Below are 20,131 nucleotides of genomic sequence, written 5' to 3'. Positions count from 1 at the left end.
AATGCTTATAGAAAAGGGATATGGGATTAGAAAGTGTTGGTTGAAATGCTCTTCATGAGTAGGTTGTAGTGGTGTTATGTAAAGCAATTCATAATAAATGACTGAAATGGACCTGACTTGTCTGACATTTATTAAGTTGTATCGATGCATTCAAGAACAAGGGGAAAACTCTTCAACGAAAGAAAGACAGCTTGTCTTTCAGCCATTCCTCTGACAAATCATCGATGTTCCGTGTTTCGAAAACCTATTGACAAAGTACAGTTCATAGGTCAGATGGAAACACTGTTTAGTAAGATGTCTGACATGATGAGCCTTTTAGTTTTAAGCCCACACTAGAGATAACCCACACTAGAGATAACCAAACCCATCACCTTTGTGAGCTCGGCTGCTTGGACCAGTTGATTTTTACTGCCTGCATACATCATTTGCTGTTCAGGCTTGCATCCTGTTGATATTATCAAGCCAGTAAATCAGGATGACAAAACGGTCTACCATTAGGATTAATTACTGTGTTTCTTTGAGGGATCATTATTGCCTATCCACACAATTCTGAATAGGAACAGGACGGTTCCCTCATTGAAAAAAGACTCACCAACTGGACTTGAGAATATGAAACACAGAGGATAGGACACTCTGCCATCTGAATGGATATACTTGTAGCTGTAGACTATAAATGTTGCTCACAGTTAAGGAATTTGAATCAGTGAATGACCTCTAATACAAGTTGTGTAAAACTGAAATTGAGAATGATGAGGATATCGAGGCTGACGTTCTGGAAGTTCATTCCTCAAGTCATCCAGGGTTATGTCCTGAAATAGGAGGGAAATGACCTAAGGTTACCTGATACGTATAAATACGTTCTAAGTGAATCTGGCTTAAGACACTCAGGTCTTATAATTGAAAGACTTGCCTCATATTCTTCCTCCAGGATTACAAGCTGTTTCTCCATGTCAATCTTCACTGGGAGATACAAGATTGTAGAAGGTATTTGCATAATGTATGTCCACATGCACTACCCATAGAACATGTGTTAGGGTTAGTTAATAAGGTTAGTCTTGAAGATACTGCATGTGTTATATTATGTACACTTAGTTAAGAAGAAGTGAATATGATGAGTCAGCACTCACTCAGTATGGCTGCATTATTGGTCTCTTTTCGGAATCTGAACTTCTTCAGTTTTGCTTTCAGGCTCTCGTCCACCTCACACACAACAAGGGAGCTCGACTAAAACATAAGATTTACTTCAGTAAGGTGTTGGCGTTTCTGATTAAAACATGTCTATTTGGTCAAATAACATGCACAAGCCTACACATGCACCAAAAAGAGAAAGAGGGAGAGTGCAAAGGAATCTTAACTATGATGTGCAGGTTTTGCCATGCATGAATTTCAACCCATTACAAACATTTTAAAGTGACAGATTTAGGCCAGGAAGTGCTTTCTTGCATCATGAGACTGTGCAGCTTCCTGTTAAGCAATATGGGGGATGGTGGACATGGGTAGCATAGACAAACAGAGTAATATATATATATTTAAAAAAAAGTAATTTACTTTAAACCTGGGGCACATCACCATTCCAAATACACATTTGTGGAAGAGCCTAATCATACAAGTAAGCAGTCTTCCATACCATTCTGGAAAAGGTCCTGTTATGCTTTCCGGTCTTCAGTGAGATTTTCTTGTTTAGGTAGTTCCTTCTCTACCACCAGCTAGTGAGAGGATGCTGCCTGTGTCACAAGAACCTCCCTTTTCATACAGGGGGAGGGCACTCACTCTGAGGAAAATAGAGCATTCCTCACTGACCCTCCCTTTTTTCATAAAGCCAAGATGTATTGAAGCAAGTCTGTGACGTGTTTTAAGGCATTGAATATTTAATGTTGAAATTTAAACAACACCGAATTTGTTTGGTTTTGAATTCACCTCTTCAAAATGTAAACATTTATTTAAATGTTTAAAAAAAATCTCATCCTAAAATTTAAGTTTCTGAAATTCAGGTTGCTCAAATTCGAACAGTAAAGTTCAGATCCCAAAAATTCTATAAAAAAAATCAAGCTTCAGATATTAAAATATTATTTTTGATGATAGAATTTCTTTGGTTCGAATTTTTGGTATCTGAATTTTACTGTTCGAATTTGAATTTGTTATTTAAAACTGTTATGGATCAGTGTTTAGACACCTTTATGGAGGGTGTGAGACAACCTGGCAACCCCACGCTAGTGGCCCACGTCTTGCGTCAAATCAGACCGAACGAAGTAAATTTCTCCAGGCTAGCGGCGCTGCGCTCCATTTTTTGTGTGTGGAAAGAATTTGTATATAGATGCATTGTGTTACGTCTGAAATCATTACATGTCCTTATTGTAAAGGAAACTAATATACCGCTAGCATCGGATCGAAATCTGCGCTTTGTTTGAGTTGTTTTGCATTATAGCTAGCAAGCTAGCTAACATTACTCTAGGAAATTCTTGCTAGCTAGCAAGCGAGAGATTAGCTAGCGCTGCTAGTTGCTAACTAGCTAATCAATTAGCCAACAGCTAGGCTAGCTGACAAGTGCAATCCACATACGTAAACAAACAAACGACTATAGCTACCGTATGTTATATATATTTATTCAACGTCATACATTTCGTGCTAAATTACCTAGCGTGTTGGCTAAATAACAAGTAGGACCTTTGTACCGTGAGATCTACATTGTTTCTCGTCGTTACTTTGCTAGCCCGTTAGCTTCGTCCGAGACGAGAAAGAGAGGGACATTCCAGCAGCAACGTCGGAACGGAAAACAATACCAATCCCGATTCACTCTCACCCATTACACGGTGGAAAAACATCAAGTCGGTAAGGGCCTAATTATGCTAGTTAGATTCGTGCTATTTATTATCAAAACAAGTCCCAAGTTAATCACATTTAGATAACGTTACTATGCAAACACTAATGCTAAGTCGTGTGTTATAGGGTAAATCTGCTAGCTTTCAGTTACCAGACTGTGTTCTGGTTTGTTTAGCTTGTTAAATCAGTGTGAATGTAGACGTTGATGAATCTAGACAAGCAAAACCGGCTTCTTAACTGGCTTGCTAACACCGACAAGAAAGCTTAGTTTGCTACAAGAAACTAACGCTGTCAGAGGCAGCCACATTAGCTATTTTAGTGGCTGGCAAGCTACGTGTCATTCACAGCCAAATCAACAGATATCTTTTTTCCAACACATTCCGAAATATTAATCTAGACTGTAAATGCCGTTAAACCACAATATAATTGTTAGCTACCTAGCCAGTATATAAATTATTGGGAATAATCATTTGGAGCCAGCTTTCATCGGAAGTGATGATGCTGGCGTTATTGTGCTCCACTTTTGCACCATGAAGCTGATTATCTCTGCATTATGATTAGCGTTAGCTGAGCTAAATAAAGGACATGGATGCTAGTTTGCTGGACCATAGTATGTGTATTATAAAACAACGGTCACATGTATATGCTCCATTCATGCTCATATCACTGATTGATCTTGGTTTTAAACTCTGAAAAACGTTATCATTCAGCGACCCAGGCATTATTTTCAGTGAATTAGACACAATTAGAGCATAGAACAACATGATAGTTTTTCAAGTCCGCTTGCAAATGAATTGGCTGTTGCTTTGCAGAACCAACTTAAACACAATGTTTGATAATATAACCTGCTGTTTGTTATGTTTATGCAGTGTAAAATGTTATGTTTATGGAGTGTAAAATGTAAATGTAAACAAGTAAACTCCATAATATGCAGTAATGTTGAGCATAGAAATGCCGGGCTGTGGCATTTCTAAGCTACCAATTAAAGCTGAACATGTGTATCAGTGTATTTGCATTGAGAAAGATTTGACAGTCCTCAGTGCGCAATTAATCTTAACCTGTACCCTGACCTAACCGTGTCCCTGTCGATTTGGTAGGGTTGGGAAGATGCAGGTGCAGATACTCAGGAGAGAGCCTCTGCCTCCTGTCTGAGACACCACCAGCTCGATTGGACATACACAGTTCTCATCCAAACTGCACTGAACCCTGTCCTAGTTGTATCTGCACCACCCCTCACCAGGAGCCTCTGCTGCAGCTGAACCATGTGAGGGCCCCCCCGCTTCGCTGTGAGGGGATCCTAGGACTGTTCCTGTACCGCCGCCACTGAGCGGAGCCAGACTGCAACAGTTTGTGATACTGCAGTCCTCCCCATACCCACCGGCCCCACCCACACATTCCCGTCCCTGTTCCCAAGGGAACACGCCATGATGTTCCGAGACCAGGTGGGCATCCTGACTGACTGGTTCAAGGGCTGGAATGAGTGCGAGCAGACGGTGGCGCTGTTGTCCCTGCTCAAGAGGGTGTCCCGCACCCAGGCCCGCTTCCTGCATATCTGCCTGGAGCACTGGCTGGCAGACTGCACTGAGATCCACATCCTGGAGGCCGAGGCCAACAACGCAGGTAGCTGGGGGACTACACTCTCATCATAATCTACACACTTGTGATCATGTATTAACGATATTGACCACATTTCGCTCACTCCAAAGCACACGCGTAAGCAATGTATTTCAATTCGTTGTCTTTCTTCTCCTGTCGATCTCTTCTCTGCACAGCCATTGTTAGCCAATGGCACCAGGAGCCCAAAGAGAAGGCAGTGTCCCTGCTGCTATCCCACCTGCCCCTGCTCCAGCCCCGCAACAGCGAGGCCAAGTGTGAATACATGAAGCTGCTGCAGAAGGTGCTGAGCCACACCATCGAAAGCAGCCTGTTTGTGGAGGAGAGCCGACAGCTGCTATCCTACGCCCTCATCCACCCCGCCACCACCCTCGATGACCGGACCTCTCTGGCCATGTGGCTCAACCACCTGGAGGAGCACCTCTCCAGTGGCTACGCGCCCGCCTCCAGGCCGCCCTCCGCCCCCTACCACCCTCGCCAGGGCTCAGATGAGTGGCCCAGCTCCGCTGAGGCCATGGATCCTGGCCATGCCTGGCACGAGAAGCCCCCCTCCTCCAGCACCTCCCCAGCAGGACAGAACGGACACATGTCGTTCCCTGGCGGGATGCCTTCTCCCATCAACAGCAACAGCGCAGGTCAGTCAGCCCAGCGGGGACAAACAGAGAGAGGTGACATTGGAGCCGCGTGGTCAGAATTAGCACGCAAACTATCTTGGTTGAAACGTTTGTTGTGTGGCCTTTCTGAAAATGCTGTGATTGTGTTCTGTCGCCAGGCCTGGGGGGGCAGATGCAGCCCAGCCCTCTGAAGAGGTCGATGTCGCTGATCCCCTCCAGCCCCCAGGCGTGTGGGTCGGAGTGGCTGAGCCAGGACGACCTGGGGGGGCGCCAGGCCTACTTACCCACGGACCACGCGCCCCTCTCCCCCCAGAGCAGCGTGGCCTCGTCAGGCAGCGAGCAGACGGAGGACCAGGGCTCTGCACGCAACACCTTCCAGGAGGACGGCAGTGGCATGAAAGGTCGAGAGTTCATCCCGAGGCTTTGTCGATGTTTCCCCCGCGGTAAAAAGCCACCTGCCGCCGACGGCGAGCGTGGCTCAGAGTGTGACGTCTTCCCTCGTTTTTTTGTTGTTGTCTTAGATGTTCCCACGTGGCTGAAGAGTCTCCGTCTTCACAAATACGCAGCACTTTTCTCTCAGATGACGTATGAGGAGATGATGATTCTTACAGAGCACCACCTGGAGTCACAGGTTTGTCCTCCAGTCCAGCACAGAGAGCTGTTCAACAGCACAGGGAGCTGTTCAACAGCACAGGGAGCTGTTCAACAGCACAGGGAGCTGTTCAACAGCACAGGCAGCTGTTCAACAGCACAGGGAGCTGTTCAACAGCACAGGCAGCTGTTCAACAGCACAGGGAGCTGTTCAACAGCACAGGCAGCTGTTCAACAGCACAGGGAGCTGTTCAACAGCACAGGGAGCTGTTCAACAGCACAGGGAGCTGTTCAACAGCACAGGGAGCTGTTCAACAGCACAGGGAGCTGTTCAACACATTTACATTTAGTAATTTAGCAGACGCTCTTATCCAGAGCGACTTACAGTAAGTACGGGGACATTTCCCCGAGGCAAGTAGGGTGAAGTGCCTTGCCCAAGGACACAACGTCAGTCGGCATGACCGGGAATCGAACTGGCAACCTTCGGATTACTAGCCCGATTCCCTCACCGCTCAGCCAACTGACTCCTGCACAGGGAGCTGTTCAACAGCGCCCGACATCAAAGCCAGTGAAGCGTGAAGTTAAGCAATGCAGCCCCCAGTTTATATAGAGCTGTCCTGACAGATAAACACAATGATTTGGGCTCTGCTCCACGGCTAGAATGAGACTGGTGGTTATTTGGATGGTTATTTAGCGACGGGAAGGATGTTATGTGTTCCCCATTGAAATGACTGCTCTCTCCATCTTTTCCCTCTTGCCTTTTCAGAATGTGACCAAGGGAGCACGTCACAAGATCGCCTTGAGCATCCAGAAACTGCGAGAGCGGCAGAGTGTCCTCAAGTCTTTAGAGAAGGTATCACTTACAGAGAGCTTTTCAATTTCAAAACCTCTCTGAATTTGCAATGTTATTCCAGTAAAAAAATAAAAAAACGCAATTTCCTTCTTGACAGGACATCTTGGAAGGTGGAAACCTGCGTAACGCCCTCCAGGAGCTGCAGCAGATCATCATCACGCCCATCAAATCCTGCTGCCCTGCCGGCGCCGCGCACAGGGACCTCAGCGAGCCCGGCGACTCCGCCCCCGAGCACTCCAAGCCTGGGGAGGACAAGGAGCTCTCCTCGGAGGCCTTCCAGCCCCACAACCCCCCTGCCTGTGACGGGGAGTCCTCCACCGCACCCATATCAGACGGCGACATTGCTGGCCAGTTTACGCGCGTCATGGGTAAAGGTGAGATGGGGATACAGTTTCATTTCGAGGAGGTCCTGCATGTTCTTGTTTTCTTGTCCCTTGTACCATGGTGTGTGTGTGTGTGATATGAACTACCGTGTGTGTGTGTGTGTTGCAGTGTGCACTCAGCTGCTGGTGTCGCGGCCGGATGAGGAGAACATCAGCTGTTACCTGCAGCTCATCGAGAAGTGTCTGACACACGAGGTGAGAGCCTGGGAACGCATCTATTCCTGGATGGAAGCGCACACCTTTTTGGACGTATTTTATGTGGCGTTGTCTAAATTCGAATGGCACCTTCACATGGGGGGGGTAATCCATTTGGCTTCAGGAGGACGTAGTGATCCGGTTGTTTGCAGGAAGCCTTTTCTAAGTATTTACAAATGTATAACTTCCCCTTAGCGGTGGAGTTATACGCGCTGCTTGATGCCTTTGACTGCATTGCTGTTTGAAGTACTGATTCCTGCTTCCCTGCTGCACTCTCTTATCTTTGCTCCTGTCATTTCTGTCTCTCTCTCGCTGTCTCTCTCTCGCCGTCTCTCTCTCAGGCGTTCACAGAGACCCAGAGGAAGAGGCTGGTCTCGTGGAAGCAGCAGGTTCTTAAGCTGCTCCGCTTGTTTCCCCGGAAGGCCATGCAGACCATGCTGGACATGCCTGTCTACCGACAGAAAGGGTGAGACTCCTGTTGTTCTCTCGTTCCCCTTTTGATGGATCTTTCTCTCTCTTTGTTCTCCCTACTTCTGTTCATATGAAAACAGCACATATTTCATTCAAGGCGCCGAAATGTTTCCTTCGGTGAGCTCAGGAGGTGTGGCTGCCTCTACCTCCTCCTAGAATGAGGACTGTGCACGTGTGCCTGATGTCACGTGTGTGTGTCCTCTTCCAGCTGGGCGTATGGGTCCAACTCCCTCCCCACAGCAGGCTCTGTGAGTGGGGGTCTGGGGCGCCGGGGACAGAGGCAGTTTACCATGCCGCCACGCGGGCTCCCGACTAGAGGCATGGGGATCTTGAGTCCAGGTGGCATCGGGGGGGCCTCCCCCCGCCATACCCTCACCAGCCCTGCTCTGGGGGGCCAAGGCAGACAGGTCAGTGCTCGTGGCCGTGCCAAAAGCCGTATAGAAACACTGTCGGGGAAAACCAAAGTCGTGCTCAGAAGTGGAAAACCAAAATGTTCTTACGAAAGAAAAGTGTTTGTTGAATCAAGTTTGAGCTAGTTAGCCTGTTCCCATCTGTGGAAAGGACAGATCTACAAGAGTTTGTGCCTTAGGAGTCTTCTCCTTTCTTGGTTAAAATTAATTTTTTGACAGGCGAATGAGGCATTATAAAAGTCCCTGACACTTTAATCAATGTAAAACTCAAAGGGTTGGCATATCATTTTTAGATGAATCATCATAATAACCGGAGACATCGTCCGTTTGTCCCCGCAGGAGAAAACAGTGTAGAATACAGAGATTGAATGGCGTGTTTTTATTGGACGCTCATGTTTTCTTTCTAGAACCTGTGGTTCGCCAACCCCGGGGGCAGCAACAGCATGCCAAGCCAGAGTCGCAGCTCCGTGCAGCGGACCCACTCGCTCCCTGTCCACACCTCCCCTCAAACCATGCTCCTGTTCCAGCAGCAAGGTAGCTTCCCTGCCATCTCCATGGCCTCACGCATACCCCCCAACCTACACACTCTGCCCCAACCTCCCTCTCCCTTGAGCAGCATAACAGGTTGATGTGATTGTCCCTTCTCTCCCTCAGAATTTCAAGGTCCAGGGTCCGACCTGGAGATCAACCCTACGCTGGAGTCACTGTGCCTCAGTATGACAGAGCATGCCTTAGGGGGTAAGGGACCGGCACTGTGTCTGGGTAACCCTCAGGCACAGCACAAAGCTCACAGCAACTCAACACAACTGACCGTCTCCTGTGTCGATATTATATTGTAATATTATGTTGTTGTCTCCTTGCTTTATCTATGTCATTTGAAATACCAATCTCCTGTTTTTCTAGATGGAATGGACCGAACATCAACAATATGAAAACAAGTCAAGAAACAAGTGTTGGAAAAAAAAAGTTTAAACAAAGTCGCCGGTTCACTCCAACAGAAGTCTGTTCAGCTCCTTGTAGCCCAGCACAAAGTATATGCTTCAGAAAACAACAAAGCGAAATGGTCACTACAAAAACGACAAAACTAACTGTGTATATGTTCTCTGATATTTTTCTACTTTATTATACTTAACTAAGTTTATTATAAATGGAATACAGATTACTATTATATTACAGGAGAGATGAGAGGTTAGTTGTACAAAACTGCTCAGTGTCTTCTGCAGGACTGTGACATTAAGATGAGCAGGGTTCTGAGAGGAATATGGAGGATTGGTGCTGTCTTAAGGGGCGTCTACCCCCAAGTTTCTCCCCTCTTCCTCCCAGTAGCTAGAAAATACAAAGGGTAACGACACTGCCTTGGAGCAAGGCTGCTGTCCAGGAACACTGAGAGCCAAGCTTCACACCCCATATACTGTATCCAGACAGTCTCATGACCTGGAGCAAGGCACTTCTGCACGCTGCCCCCTATTTGTGGGCACTGCGCATTCACACACACACAAACAAACACACACACATACATATGGTCAGCCTGTAGCCAGGCCCTGCGTGTCATGTACATGTACACTATTTAGCAAGGAAGGCCCTGACACATTGACAGACTTAATATCCTGGCTCATCCCACTCCTGCAGCAGAGTGGATAAACTCTTCATATGGGTAAAAAAAAAACGACTGTGTCCCACCCTATCGTAACAAGGCCAAAGAGAAGGGGTCTGTGCGAATTCTGATGCCAGAGTCATATATGTAAAGGTAAATGCGGTATTTGTTAAAACAATGTCAGTTTCGAAGAAGGAAAATATGCCAGCCGCAACCAGTCTGCATTGAAATTTTGTGCTGTACTACACAAATGATGATGAATCTCATTTGCAAGCTAAGCGCTGAGCAATCCTTACAGGGTTGCAGCAGGGCTGGGGAGGTTTGTACTGTGGGAGCTGAAGTTAAATTGCATTTGTGAAAAAAGAAAAATATTGAGGAAAGGGCAGGTGTTGTGTCTGTTTTCAAGTACTTATTTTTCAGGGAGCGTTGCTCTTTACCTCACTGTTAACGCTGGGTAAGAAACCTTAATGAAATCCCTTTCTACCCTGAGGCACTGTTATGATTGGCTCTGGAAAATGCAAATGAGGCTCAAGTCTTGTTCAGAATGAACCAGTACCCACCTCTCTTCCGAACGGCCAGTGTGGAGATTTGATGAATCATATATTTTTACTTTTACTTTTTTTGGAAGGCGCTTGGATATCCTTCAGCCCCAACATTATCATGTGGTATCAGTGTTGAATCCAAGATTGTGTGCCAGCCTCTGTGTTTGAATGTGGCAGGGGAGAGGTGCATGTGCGTATATGGTCTTATCTCATGGATCGTCTGTGTCTTAAGGCAGGGATCTCCATATTCATTTTTATTTCCACAGAGCCATGACTGTTCTACTTGTTTAGTAAACATGGTTATTTACCAACGTCTTTTCCACTCTTATTCTTTATACGCTCCCCTGATAAACAACTTCTGCTTTTTTCTTCTTCTTGAAATGCATGTTTTTCCCCCACAAGATTTGAGTTCTGATATTGCTTATGGTCAGAAGAGGACAGAATTGAGTGCTCGTGATGGTGCTCGATGTCATCAAATGGAGAAGGCAAAAGTGATGTGACTGATGTTCAATGTTGATGCCTCCCAATGAGCACTGTTTACTTCTGGCGTGGGCATGCCCTTGTGTAATGTGATGTCTGAAAATCAGATTACTCATTTGAATATTTCATCTCTTTATATGTGTAATGCATAAAGTACTTGGCTGGCTGGGTAGAGATTGACTGATGCCTGCTACCACGAGTCTTATCTACGTTGCGATCATGACTCCGTATATAAGTCAGACGGACACCCATGTGGGGCACGTGCCGTCTGCCTTCCTGGAGTTGTGGAGTAACGAGAAGTTTGATCTTGCTTGGCCTTGTGGTTTCAACTGTCAGATGCCAGTTGCTGATAAAGCGAGGCGTTTAGCCTGAGAGGCACAGCCCCTGCTTCTTCTGTCTCTGCTTGGGTACTGAGCTGAGTCGTTTTCTAGTCACAGTTATCCTCAGAGCTGGCTCTAGGACATGTCTGACTTGATGACTTCATCAGATTTCTTGTCCACAAAGAGAGATGAGTATATTTGGTGGGAAAACATCTACATATTTCAGATATAGTTAGTCAATTTTCTCTTATCTAAGCTATTGTGTGAAATTGGTTGGGCCAACACTGTACAGTACGTACATGTTACATGGCTCAGAGTCTAATTTGATTGGTCTATGTACCATAGTATAGCGTACCTGAAATGATTATACAGGTTGGAGGCTACCAATGTGTAGGACAGGGTTCTTTAAGCCTGCAAAATAGACTCTGGGAGCTTCATAGTCTATTGAAGAGTGGTGGGCAATGACATTTCCAGTCTGAGCTGTGATATATGTGATTATGAGTATAACTCAACACTAACAACAGGCCAAGGAATATGTTTACCGTATGTTTACATTCCAGTGATGTGTGAATTGGGTTTGAAAATACACTTCACAAGTTTGGGGTAATATTTTCTTGCCAAGCAGAGTTATGAGGTACATAGCTTGTGTGTCATTCAGTACATATTAAGACTCTTTGTCCTGGACCTTCAGATGGTGTTCATGTTCCTGCCTGGCATAGTCAATAAGCAGTCAGTTGTATACTTTGTTGCATCTCTGTCTTGTAAAATTTATATTTAATACTAATGCCCCACCCCCAAAACGTTTTTCTAATGTTTTATGAATGAACATTTTGCATCCCATGCTTAAAAACTACTTTTTTACTGTCACACATTTTATGTTTGAATGATCTGAACTTCAGCTTTGCTCAGATAGACAGTCCAAATAAAGAGTAAATTTTTTTTTTTGCTACTCAACTCATGTTTCTTTGTGGTCATGTTCATAAACATATAATACACGTATTCACAATTTTAATCTGGGGACTGAATCTACTATACAAAAAATTCAGACTAGTCAAGGAAATTTGACTTTTACTTTATATGAACTTTTATTATGAAAACGTATTCTTGTACTTCCTCTTCCTGATTTTAACCAACTTGCTAGCAAGCGAACACAATACAATAGCATAGACGAAGAGGAGTTGAAAGCAAATTAGTCAAATCTGTTCATATTTAGTTATATATTCAAGTGGACATACTCAATTAGCTTAAAGGTAGGTACTCAAAGGAGTTACATTGAAATACAGTAACAACACAGCGGGAAAAGTCAACACAACAGCAGGCTAGCAGCCGAAACAGGTTAGCTAGCTAGAGATTAGCTAATGTTTACTTCCCGATTTTTATACTCAGTATGAAGTAGATTATCTGGGAATCATCTAAATGTTGGCTAAGAGATTAATGATGACCAGAATTAAATTGATAACAAGTTGTGCATCATCAATAAAACTAGTGAAACATACGACCCCAAAGAGTCTTTGATTAGTTAGCTTTACCAAAAAAGTGTAAATGTACTCTTTCTAGACGCTTAATATCTCAAGAATTAAATTCGATGACAATTACTGTTTTTAATCTAACTGTTTTTTTGTTGTTTTTTTGCCTCAAGTACTTGATTAAGAAATGCAGGGACCATAATGCTATGCATTGCCCCGTAACCCCTGCTGAAAGACTGAACGGGATACTTGCCTTTGGGAGCAAACCAGCTTATTCTCTGTAAACTGAGTGAATCACTTCACCTCCACACTAAACAGTTATGTCATTACTGAAAGAGTCAGGTGACCGTGGAAAAGACAGGGAACGGGGTGCCCGTCCCAAGGTGAGACAGAGCCGGTCTGAGGAGAGACGGGATGCTGGAGGGGGGCGGAAGGGAGGACGGGGTAAGAAAAAAGGCCTGACATCCCACGAGCCAACTGTTGAGCGCCCTGTCAGTGACGGCTTTGAGTATGGAGAGCTACTGAACGGTCTGGAGTCGAGGGATCGTTGCTCCTCCTCGCCCCTGAGGGAGGGAACGAGGTGGCAGAGCTTGGACCCCTCTAACTCCATGGGACAGGACAGAGGGACTGTCCGGTCGAGACAGGGGACAAATGGCCAGGTCACTGAGCTGCCACTAGCTGGCGAGGCTGAAGGCAGGGGGGCGGGTGGCGGTCGCACTCTCCGTCAAAAAATCCAAGATGCCATGGGGCAGTGTTTCCCCATAAAGACCCACAGTGTGTCAGCCATCCCACAGGTCCTCACGCCCTCCGCCGCCTCATCGCGCCGCAAGATCCACCTCAGTGAGCTCATGCTGGATGACTGCCCGTTCCCCGCGGACTCCGAACTGGCCCAGAAGTGGTACCTGATCAAGCAGCACACGGCTCCCATCTCCCAGCCTCCTCTCCTGGACACACAGGTGGTCAGCAGCCCCTCCACCTCCAACATGGCCGCCGCGGTGGAGGACGTGGACGACAGGCTGCGAGAGCGCAGGCGCATTAGCATCGAGCAGGGCGTGGAGCCACCGCCCAACGCAGAGATCCACACCTTCGAGGTGACGGCCCAGATCAATCCTCTGTACAAACTGGGCCCCAAGCTGGCTCACGGTATGAACGAGCTGGCTGGGGATGAGCGGGCCACCGTTCACCAGCAGCAGCAGCTGCTGCTCCAGAGGCAGCACCAGCAGCACCAGCTCCTCCTGCAGAGTTGCCTGGACACTCTGGACGAGGTGGTGGCCTCCTCCTCAGCCTCGGCTGCCGCCTCCGTCTCCGCCTCCGTCTCCGCCTCCGTCTCGGCCTCCACCCCTGCCTGCGACGTGGTCCCCGTCCCCTTGGTTGACCCGGAGGTCGCGACGAGCAGCCTGCCCGCCAGAGCTGCCCACCCTCCGACCGAGAGTCCCAAAGTCCAGGACGGCTATCGGATCCACACTCAGATCGACTACATCCACTGTCTGGTGCCGGACCTGCTGCAGATCACCAACCTGCCCTGCTACTGGGGCGTGATGGACCGCTACGAGGCGGAGACTCTCCTGGAGGGCAAACCCGAGGGCACCTTCCTCCTCCGGGACTCCGCCCAGGAGGACTACCTCTTCTCCGTCAGCTTCCGCCGCTACGGTCGCTCTCTGCACGCCCGCATCGAGCAGTGGAACCACAACTTCAGCTTCGACGTGCACGACCCCAGCGTGTTCCACGCCCCCACCGTCACGGGCCTGCTGGAGCACTACAAGGACCCCAACTCCTGCATGTTCTTCGAGCCCCTGCTGTCCAACCCCATCCACCGGAGCCAGCCTTTCAGCCTGCAGCACATCTGCCGAGCAGTCACCAGCAGCCGGACCACGTACGACGGCATCAACGTGTTGCCCATCCCCAACGCCCTGAAGAAGCACCTGAAGGAGTACCACTACAAACAGAGGGTGCGCGTACGGAGGATGGACACCTGCTGGGAATAGAGGACGGGCCGGTACTGGAGGCCATGGACCACGACAGGAACGTACTGACGTGTTAGGGGAAGCTAGCCTTTCTCGCTGGACTCTGAGTGGACTGGCTTCACCCTCTTTTCCATTAAACTCCACGGCATTGTACCTACGTTATTTATTTGTTTTTTTTGCTTTATATGTCTTAAACCAGTTTTTATCTATGTGGATAATGTTAACTCAACTAGACGGCAAACCTTATCACATTAAACTCATTCTAACAAAAACAATGTGTGTCTAACAGCAGGTTTATGTTTTTCACAGATATATCTTACATCATGTAGATGAGAGGAAGACTTGTAAATTGGATTTATTACATGACAGGAAGGGCATTCAGTGGAAAAATCCTCCCGCATCGAGCTGTTCATCAGCTTGGTGCTGAGAAGGTTACACACCAGCTGAGTGCAGTTCTATCCTGACTCTGAAGAGAGGAAGTGGATCTAGGTAGCTTTGGAAAATTGATCTTCTGATCCTTTCATTGAGCCTGTGTAAGAATCAAGGGGATTGACAAATAAACGCCTATAGACTACCTTACCTCTTAATCTAGAACAGCCTACGATTGCTACCCCAATATGATGGGGATCTAAGCATGTCCAGTGTCTACCTAAAACTACTAAGATCAAAATTAAGTGAATTTATGTCTGGTTTGTCATGACCATTATAAGACTGGCAAATGATGACCTGTTTGAAATGTTTTGTGTTTGCCCTTTCTGTCACCAAACTTCCATTGAATCCATTTCGAAGCTGTGTAAACACCACTGGATTCCATATTCCCTATCCTCAAACTAAAATAAAATGCAGGGAAATTACATTCCAAAGCTTGCCTGTAAAGTGACAGACAGGAAGTATATTAGCATATTTGAACAGACACTGGCCCTTGATAAATTAGAGAAATTAATATTGTGTAAATGACCCAAACAAAACATAGAGGGTCAACAAATTTCATGCAAGAGTGACTTCCATTTTATTGGTTATCTAGGACCTATTCATGGATTAATTGCCTGATTTACCTATGCACTGGAACAGACAACTGCCACTGTGCCAACAACAATTTGGTATTAATGAAAACACACAAAGAGCTGTCTCTGCAGTAATTGGTGTGTGCACCAAAGCAATAATCACAGTGGACAGCCATGTCAATTTAATGAGAAGGGTGGAGGATGGTCTGCACTTTGTTTCAGATTGATAGGTAATTTGATTCATTCCAAAACATTCATGTCATGGTGAGAAGAATTGTGTTATAGACACAACTGTTTTTTTTCCTCTGTTTTTTTTCTTCAAGCTTTCACCTCAAAGAAAGTCACCCCAGTTTAAGAGCAATACCATGTAAGCACCTAAGGCTGCATTCAAAATGCATTGCATCAGAAGTAATCATGTATTATTCAATGTCTTTGTAAAAGCTGTTACTTTGCCAGAGAGACATCTAACCTACGAAGCATTCTTAGGCACACATTTCCATGAATTTAGTGTGAGGTTACAAAGAGGTTGTGAGATGATTCAACCCTTATCACAATGGATGTTGGGTTCTGACCTTATGTTGCCTTTTACGTAATACCTTGCTATTCAAGATGTCCAGCTATTACTGTGCTGTCCGGACATTTTCCACATGGCAGGCCCAGACTCCTTCAGGCTTCACAGTGAATTACCACAGTACCTGTCATGAAGGATCTCTCACCTCACTCATCTCTCCGCCATTCTCTCCTTCTGAATGGGAGTCGTGCTGCTGTTCTCATTCCAGCATCTGTTCCTGGTCCCTGCTTCTGGCTCGATTGTGCAAACACAGCTGAGAGAAACAGATAATATAGCTCTTGTTTGTCACACCTGAGGGATATTTGTAATATTTACCTGGTTGTAGACACAGCTCCTCTAAACACGCAATGACATTTGAGAAGGGGGTTGTTTCGTGTGCCTTTACTTTACACTGCCAGCTCAATCTTGACCTGCACACCCACCTTGATCCACCTTGAGATGTTCTGTCATTGTTCAGCGGTCTTGGTCACTGAGTGGGTGGTTGTTGATTACAGTGTGTGCTGTGTTTTGCAGTATATCCTTTTAGATCACAAACATCCAACGGTAGTCCTTTCTTCTCTATTAGTAGACCAGATAGTGCTTTTACTGAATGGGCTTGAGAGGGTTCTGCTTAGAAAATAGATATCGAATTTTGAATAAGGGTCCGTGCATGATGGTTTGAGTGAGGAAATGATTCACTTAATGTTCTGTGGGTTCCTGTGGATGTGCTTTGCCACCATGGACACAGGAACACCAGACTCCAAAGACATCTGCCGTCGTCTGTTCAGGGTCTGATCCGATGTTGTCATCTACTCCTCCACCGACTGCACTCTCCTTTCTGTGTGTGGCTGTAAAGAACTGTGCCGTTCAATGAGGGATGCAGTAGGTGGCTCCAAAGAGCTTCACGCTGGAAATCTATATGCGTGCGTGCGTGTGTGTGTGTGTGCGTGCGTGTGAGAGCCAGGGAGAGCTAGGCTGGGTTGGTGGTGAGGTGGGGGGTGAGGAAGGGGAGTGGGAGAGGAGCGTGACTGCTGCAGCTGCCAGCGCTCTGGCTCTCATCATGCAGGTATTACAGGCGCTGGGGGAGAAGGAGGACTTAACCGCGCCTGGTTCAACGTGCCCTGAGGGACATCAGGCACAAGCAAGGTAGAAAGCTGATTGGCCACACATACTTAGTGTTTTTGTATCTGTTCGGTCCCCTTCTTCCCCTCTTCCATTGAGGAAGACGATTTTCTTCTGAGCCTAATCTTTAGAAAGGAACATCACAGGGTGGAGAATGGGCTTGGAACCTTCACAACACCTGAGGACAATACTTCCCAAATCATCTGTTGGTTATAATCAACCAAACAGCTCTGAAAATGCTCATCTTCTTATATACCGTAGATCTGCCTCAAATGACATGTGTATGGTGGAATTTCACATGGAGGTAGTGGTGTGTGTGTGTGTGTGTGTGTGTGTGTGTATTTTCTGAACAGGAATTCCATCAGATTTTTCATGTATCTAGGACATGAATTCAGGGGAGGGAGAATGAAACAGTTTCTAGTTTCGTGCCGTCCGCATACGGCTATACAGGAGAACCTGCACACATTGAAGAGGAACACATCACAATAAACAGGAAGATCTGCAGATTGAGGATACACACTTTTTTGTTGCTTAATGAATCCCACTGAAATTCAACATTAACTCAAGAGTTCTGAAGCTTCTATGCACTTTGAAATTCATACATGATCTTGTGGATATTGTCTTGGCCATCAACAAAGCTTATTAATCAAAGCCAGGTACTGACAAATGTCTAACTTTCATCTTACTGGAACCTATTTTAAATGTTAAACCTTTATTATCAGTAACTACTTTAGTAGAGCAGTTTCCCTGCAAGCAAGTCTTTGGTTAAAGTACTTGTGCAGCTTTTTTTATACAATGCATTCTTCGGGTTTGGTACAAACGTGTATCGCCACAAAATAAATCCTATGTCCCATTATTTTTCTTTGCATTTGTGTGACTGTGCCTGTGACATATCTTCATGACAGCCCCCCCCCCCCCCACACACACACACACACACACTCTCCCAGCAGTGACTGGTGCTTCCTGGCACAATAGGAGTTTGTGCAAGCTATCACATAGTGTCAGTGGATGACACAAATCATATGATGGAAAGCCAGAGCAAAGAACGCTGGATATAACCTGGAAATGTATCCAACAAGTAGCAGCTTATCTATCAGCCACAGTTTGTAAACAGACCCAGCTGGATGTGTGTTCGACGACTACTCCTGTACCATAAGGGATGATGGCGACAATTAGATGTTCTAAAGGACAACAAAAACTGATTTTGGGGTGGATTCTTTTTTGTTATTGCTTTTAAATTTCATTAAAATAACATAACAATAATGTAAGGTCCGTGGATACCTTAGTTTTTTCAAACTCTTTGAATCCTCAGATTTAATTGTAGCAGTCAAAATACAAAGAAAAAAATGGTGTGAATGGTGTAAAAGGTGTGGATCGGCAGTTACTAAAGTCATACAGTCCTTGCTGTATACATATACACATTTGCTTCGGTTGAGCTATAATATAATAGAGCTTTGATAAAAAAATCTTGTCTCCACATCAGAGTGCAATCCATACGCATCTACCGATAGTCAACAAGTCCAATGATTGCTACGTCTTGTTCAGTGATGGGGAAATTAAGATGGCTTGAATACCTTTACAAAGAGTGTCATTAGTGAAATGGACACGTGGTACAGAGAGCTCCACAGCAGGAGCCGACGTCTACATGCACTGTGTACAAAGAAAGGCCTGTGGCTTTGGTTACTTTCATTATTATAACCGACAGAGCAGATTTAACTCCTGCTGTAGCAACCAGGCAGCCACAATCACCAGCATTGCTCTCTCACCCTCTCGCTCGATAATTAGAAACGGGGAGGATAGAGGCGAGGGGAAGTATTTAACCTTCAAGTCTCCTTGTTTTGTTATCAGTGAATCTCGCAGTTGTCTTTTTGTGGCTATCCGGTGTGTTGCATGTCAGCATCCTTTTTTAAATTCTACATGTTGTCCAAATGGTTATCCAGATGTTGCTTACAGATGTTAGTCACATATGAAATAATACAATTTGTTTAGTCTTTTCTTTAGGCATTCATATTTGTCTCTTGATACTATCCTATACTATACTATCCTTGACGACTTCCATGGGGAATCCCAAATTATTGTCATATATAAGCACAGGAAGCTTCAACCTCCATTCAAAGGCTATCAATCATCCTGTAATTTACAGCACCTCAGAAAGGGACCTCTCATTAGATCAGGGCAGAACCCTTCCATGATAAGGTAAATGAGGCGTTCATGGGATAATATTTATATCGTATCAATCGAAACAGGAAATCCGATTGGATGCCTTTAGATACACAGTGTCTGAGCATCCGCTTAGGATAGAGTATCTTAGGCCTCGAGAGAGTCAGACAGAAATAAATGAAGTGATCGAGAGATCTATTCAATAATACTCCTTCACCCTACAGGCTGAGGTAATGATGCAGAGACAGCCATTAGCATGCCCAGTGTGTCTATTCAAATTACCTCTTGGCCTTGCAACTCCAACTGAAAACAACCAGCCCTTCAAGTTGACTGATTAATGCAGAGCGTCCCAACCCTGTCTGATTTCCTTTAATTGCCAGTGAAAGCTCAAGGAAGTTCATGGTCTAAAATTATTTCTTGAGCTGCCGCATTCAAAGCATCCAATGTATGACATCAGGAGGAGGGACCTCATTTGTTACATAAATTACTTTCAATTAAATGGTAAATCTTCGAGGGGCAATTGCAGAAAAAATCAACTCACACTACTTTTAGGCAACAGCCAGGGATTAGGCCTGGGCCTCCCTTGGATTTGATGTCTAGATTTTGAAATGTAAGCTTGAAACTAAACTGCATTTGACTTTCATGTCAGGCCCTCCCTGTTTGGCCTCATGATTGTCATACATCAAACTGAAGATGATTTAAACTGTACTGTGAGATTACAAAGTGATTTGCTTTCATCTCTGTGTTGTTCCAGGCACATGGGCAGGTGTCTGTTGCGTTGCTAGAATTGAGGTGTAACATTTGTGTGAAGACCTAGATAGATTTATTGACATTGCAGTGTGGCATTAATCCTCGTGTGCCATTGTTCAGCAAGAAGAGTCTTCCCTAAAGCAGAGGACTTATAGACTGATTTGAAGAGTGAGTCCAGGCAGCATAGTGAATGCTGTCAGGTTCACAAAGGAAGAGAGAACACATCAT

The 20,131-nt window shown here is 45.6% G+C and overlaps 3 protein-coding genes across 5 annotated transcripts; 2 read left to right on the top strand and 1 right to left on the bottom strand.

Moving 5' to 3' along the window:
* Nucleotides 1-90: 90 nt before the first annotated feature.
* On the bottom strand, nt 91-1,729 carry gmfg (glia maturation factor, gamma). Of its 2 annotated transcripts, none has more exons than XM_067246740.1 (7): nt 1,628-1,729; nt 1,128-1,224; nt 911-960; nt 760-809; nt 593-675; nt 372-445; nt 91-244 (listed from the first exon to the last, which is right to left on the bottom strand). In XM_067246740.1, the coding sequence occupies exons 1-7, from the start codon at nt 1,628-1,630 to the stop codon at nt 173-175; spliced, it is 429 nt and encodes a 142-aa protein (XP_067102841.1). In that variant the 5' UTR covers nt 1,631-1,729; the 3' UTR covers nt 91-172. The 2 variants fall into 2 exon arrangements, with proteins under 2 accessions (XP_067102841.1, XP_067102842.1); XM_067246741.1 differs by having other exon boundaries at nt 911-1,012; nt 1,628-1,708.
* A 540-nt stretch (nt 1,730-2,269) lies between these two features.
* Nucleotides 2,270-11,835, top strand: LOC136951467 (protein Smaug homolog 2). Its single transcript, XM_067245864.1, has 13 exons — nt 2,270-2,829; nt 3,918-4,440; nt 4,593-5,069; nt 5,207-5,449; nt 5,570-5,679; nt 6,406-6,492; nt 6,590-6,866; nt 6,985-7,070; nt 7,412-7,536; nt 7,750-7,948; nt 8,359-8,485; nt 8,606-8,689; nt 8,855-11,835. Exons 2-13 carry the CDS (start codon nt 4,245-4,247, stop codon nt 8,881-8,883), a joined length of 2,040 nt encoding a protein of 679 aa, XP_067101965.1. The 5' UTR covers nt 2,270-2,829; nt 3,918-4,244; the 3' UTR covers nt 8,884-11,835.
* Nucleotides 11,836-12,022: 187 nt separating this feature from the next.
* Nucleotides 12,023-14,583, top strand: socs9 (suppressor of cytokine signaling 9). Of its 2 annotated transcripts, none has more exons than XM_067245866.1 (2): nt 12,023-12,137; nt 12,527-14,583. In XM_067245866.1, exon 2 carries the CDS (start codon nt 12,674-12,676, stop codon nt 14,336-14,338), a length of 1,665 nt encoding a protein of 554 aa, XP_067101967.1. In that variant the 5' UTR covers nt 12,023-12,137; nt 12,527-12,673; the 3' UTR covers nt 14,339-14,583. The 2 variants fall into 2 exon arrangements, with proteins under 2 accessions (XP_067101967.1, XP_067101968.1); XM_067245867.1 differs by having other exon boundaries at nt 12,023-12,222.
* Nucleotides 14,584-20,131: the final 5,548 nt, after the last annotated feature.

Source organism: Osmerus mordax, chromosome 11 (genome assembly GCF_038355195.1).
Source record: "Osmerus mordax isolate fOsmMor3 chromosome 11, fOsmMor3.pri, whole genome shotgun sequence".
NCBI lineage: Eukaryota > Metazoa > Chordata > Actinopteri > Osmeriformes > Osmeridae > Osmerus > Osmerus mordax.
This window is presented reverse-complemented; position numbering and strand designations above follow the sequence as displayed.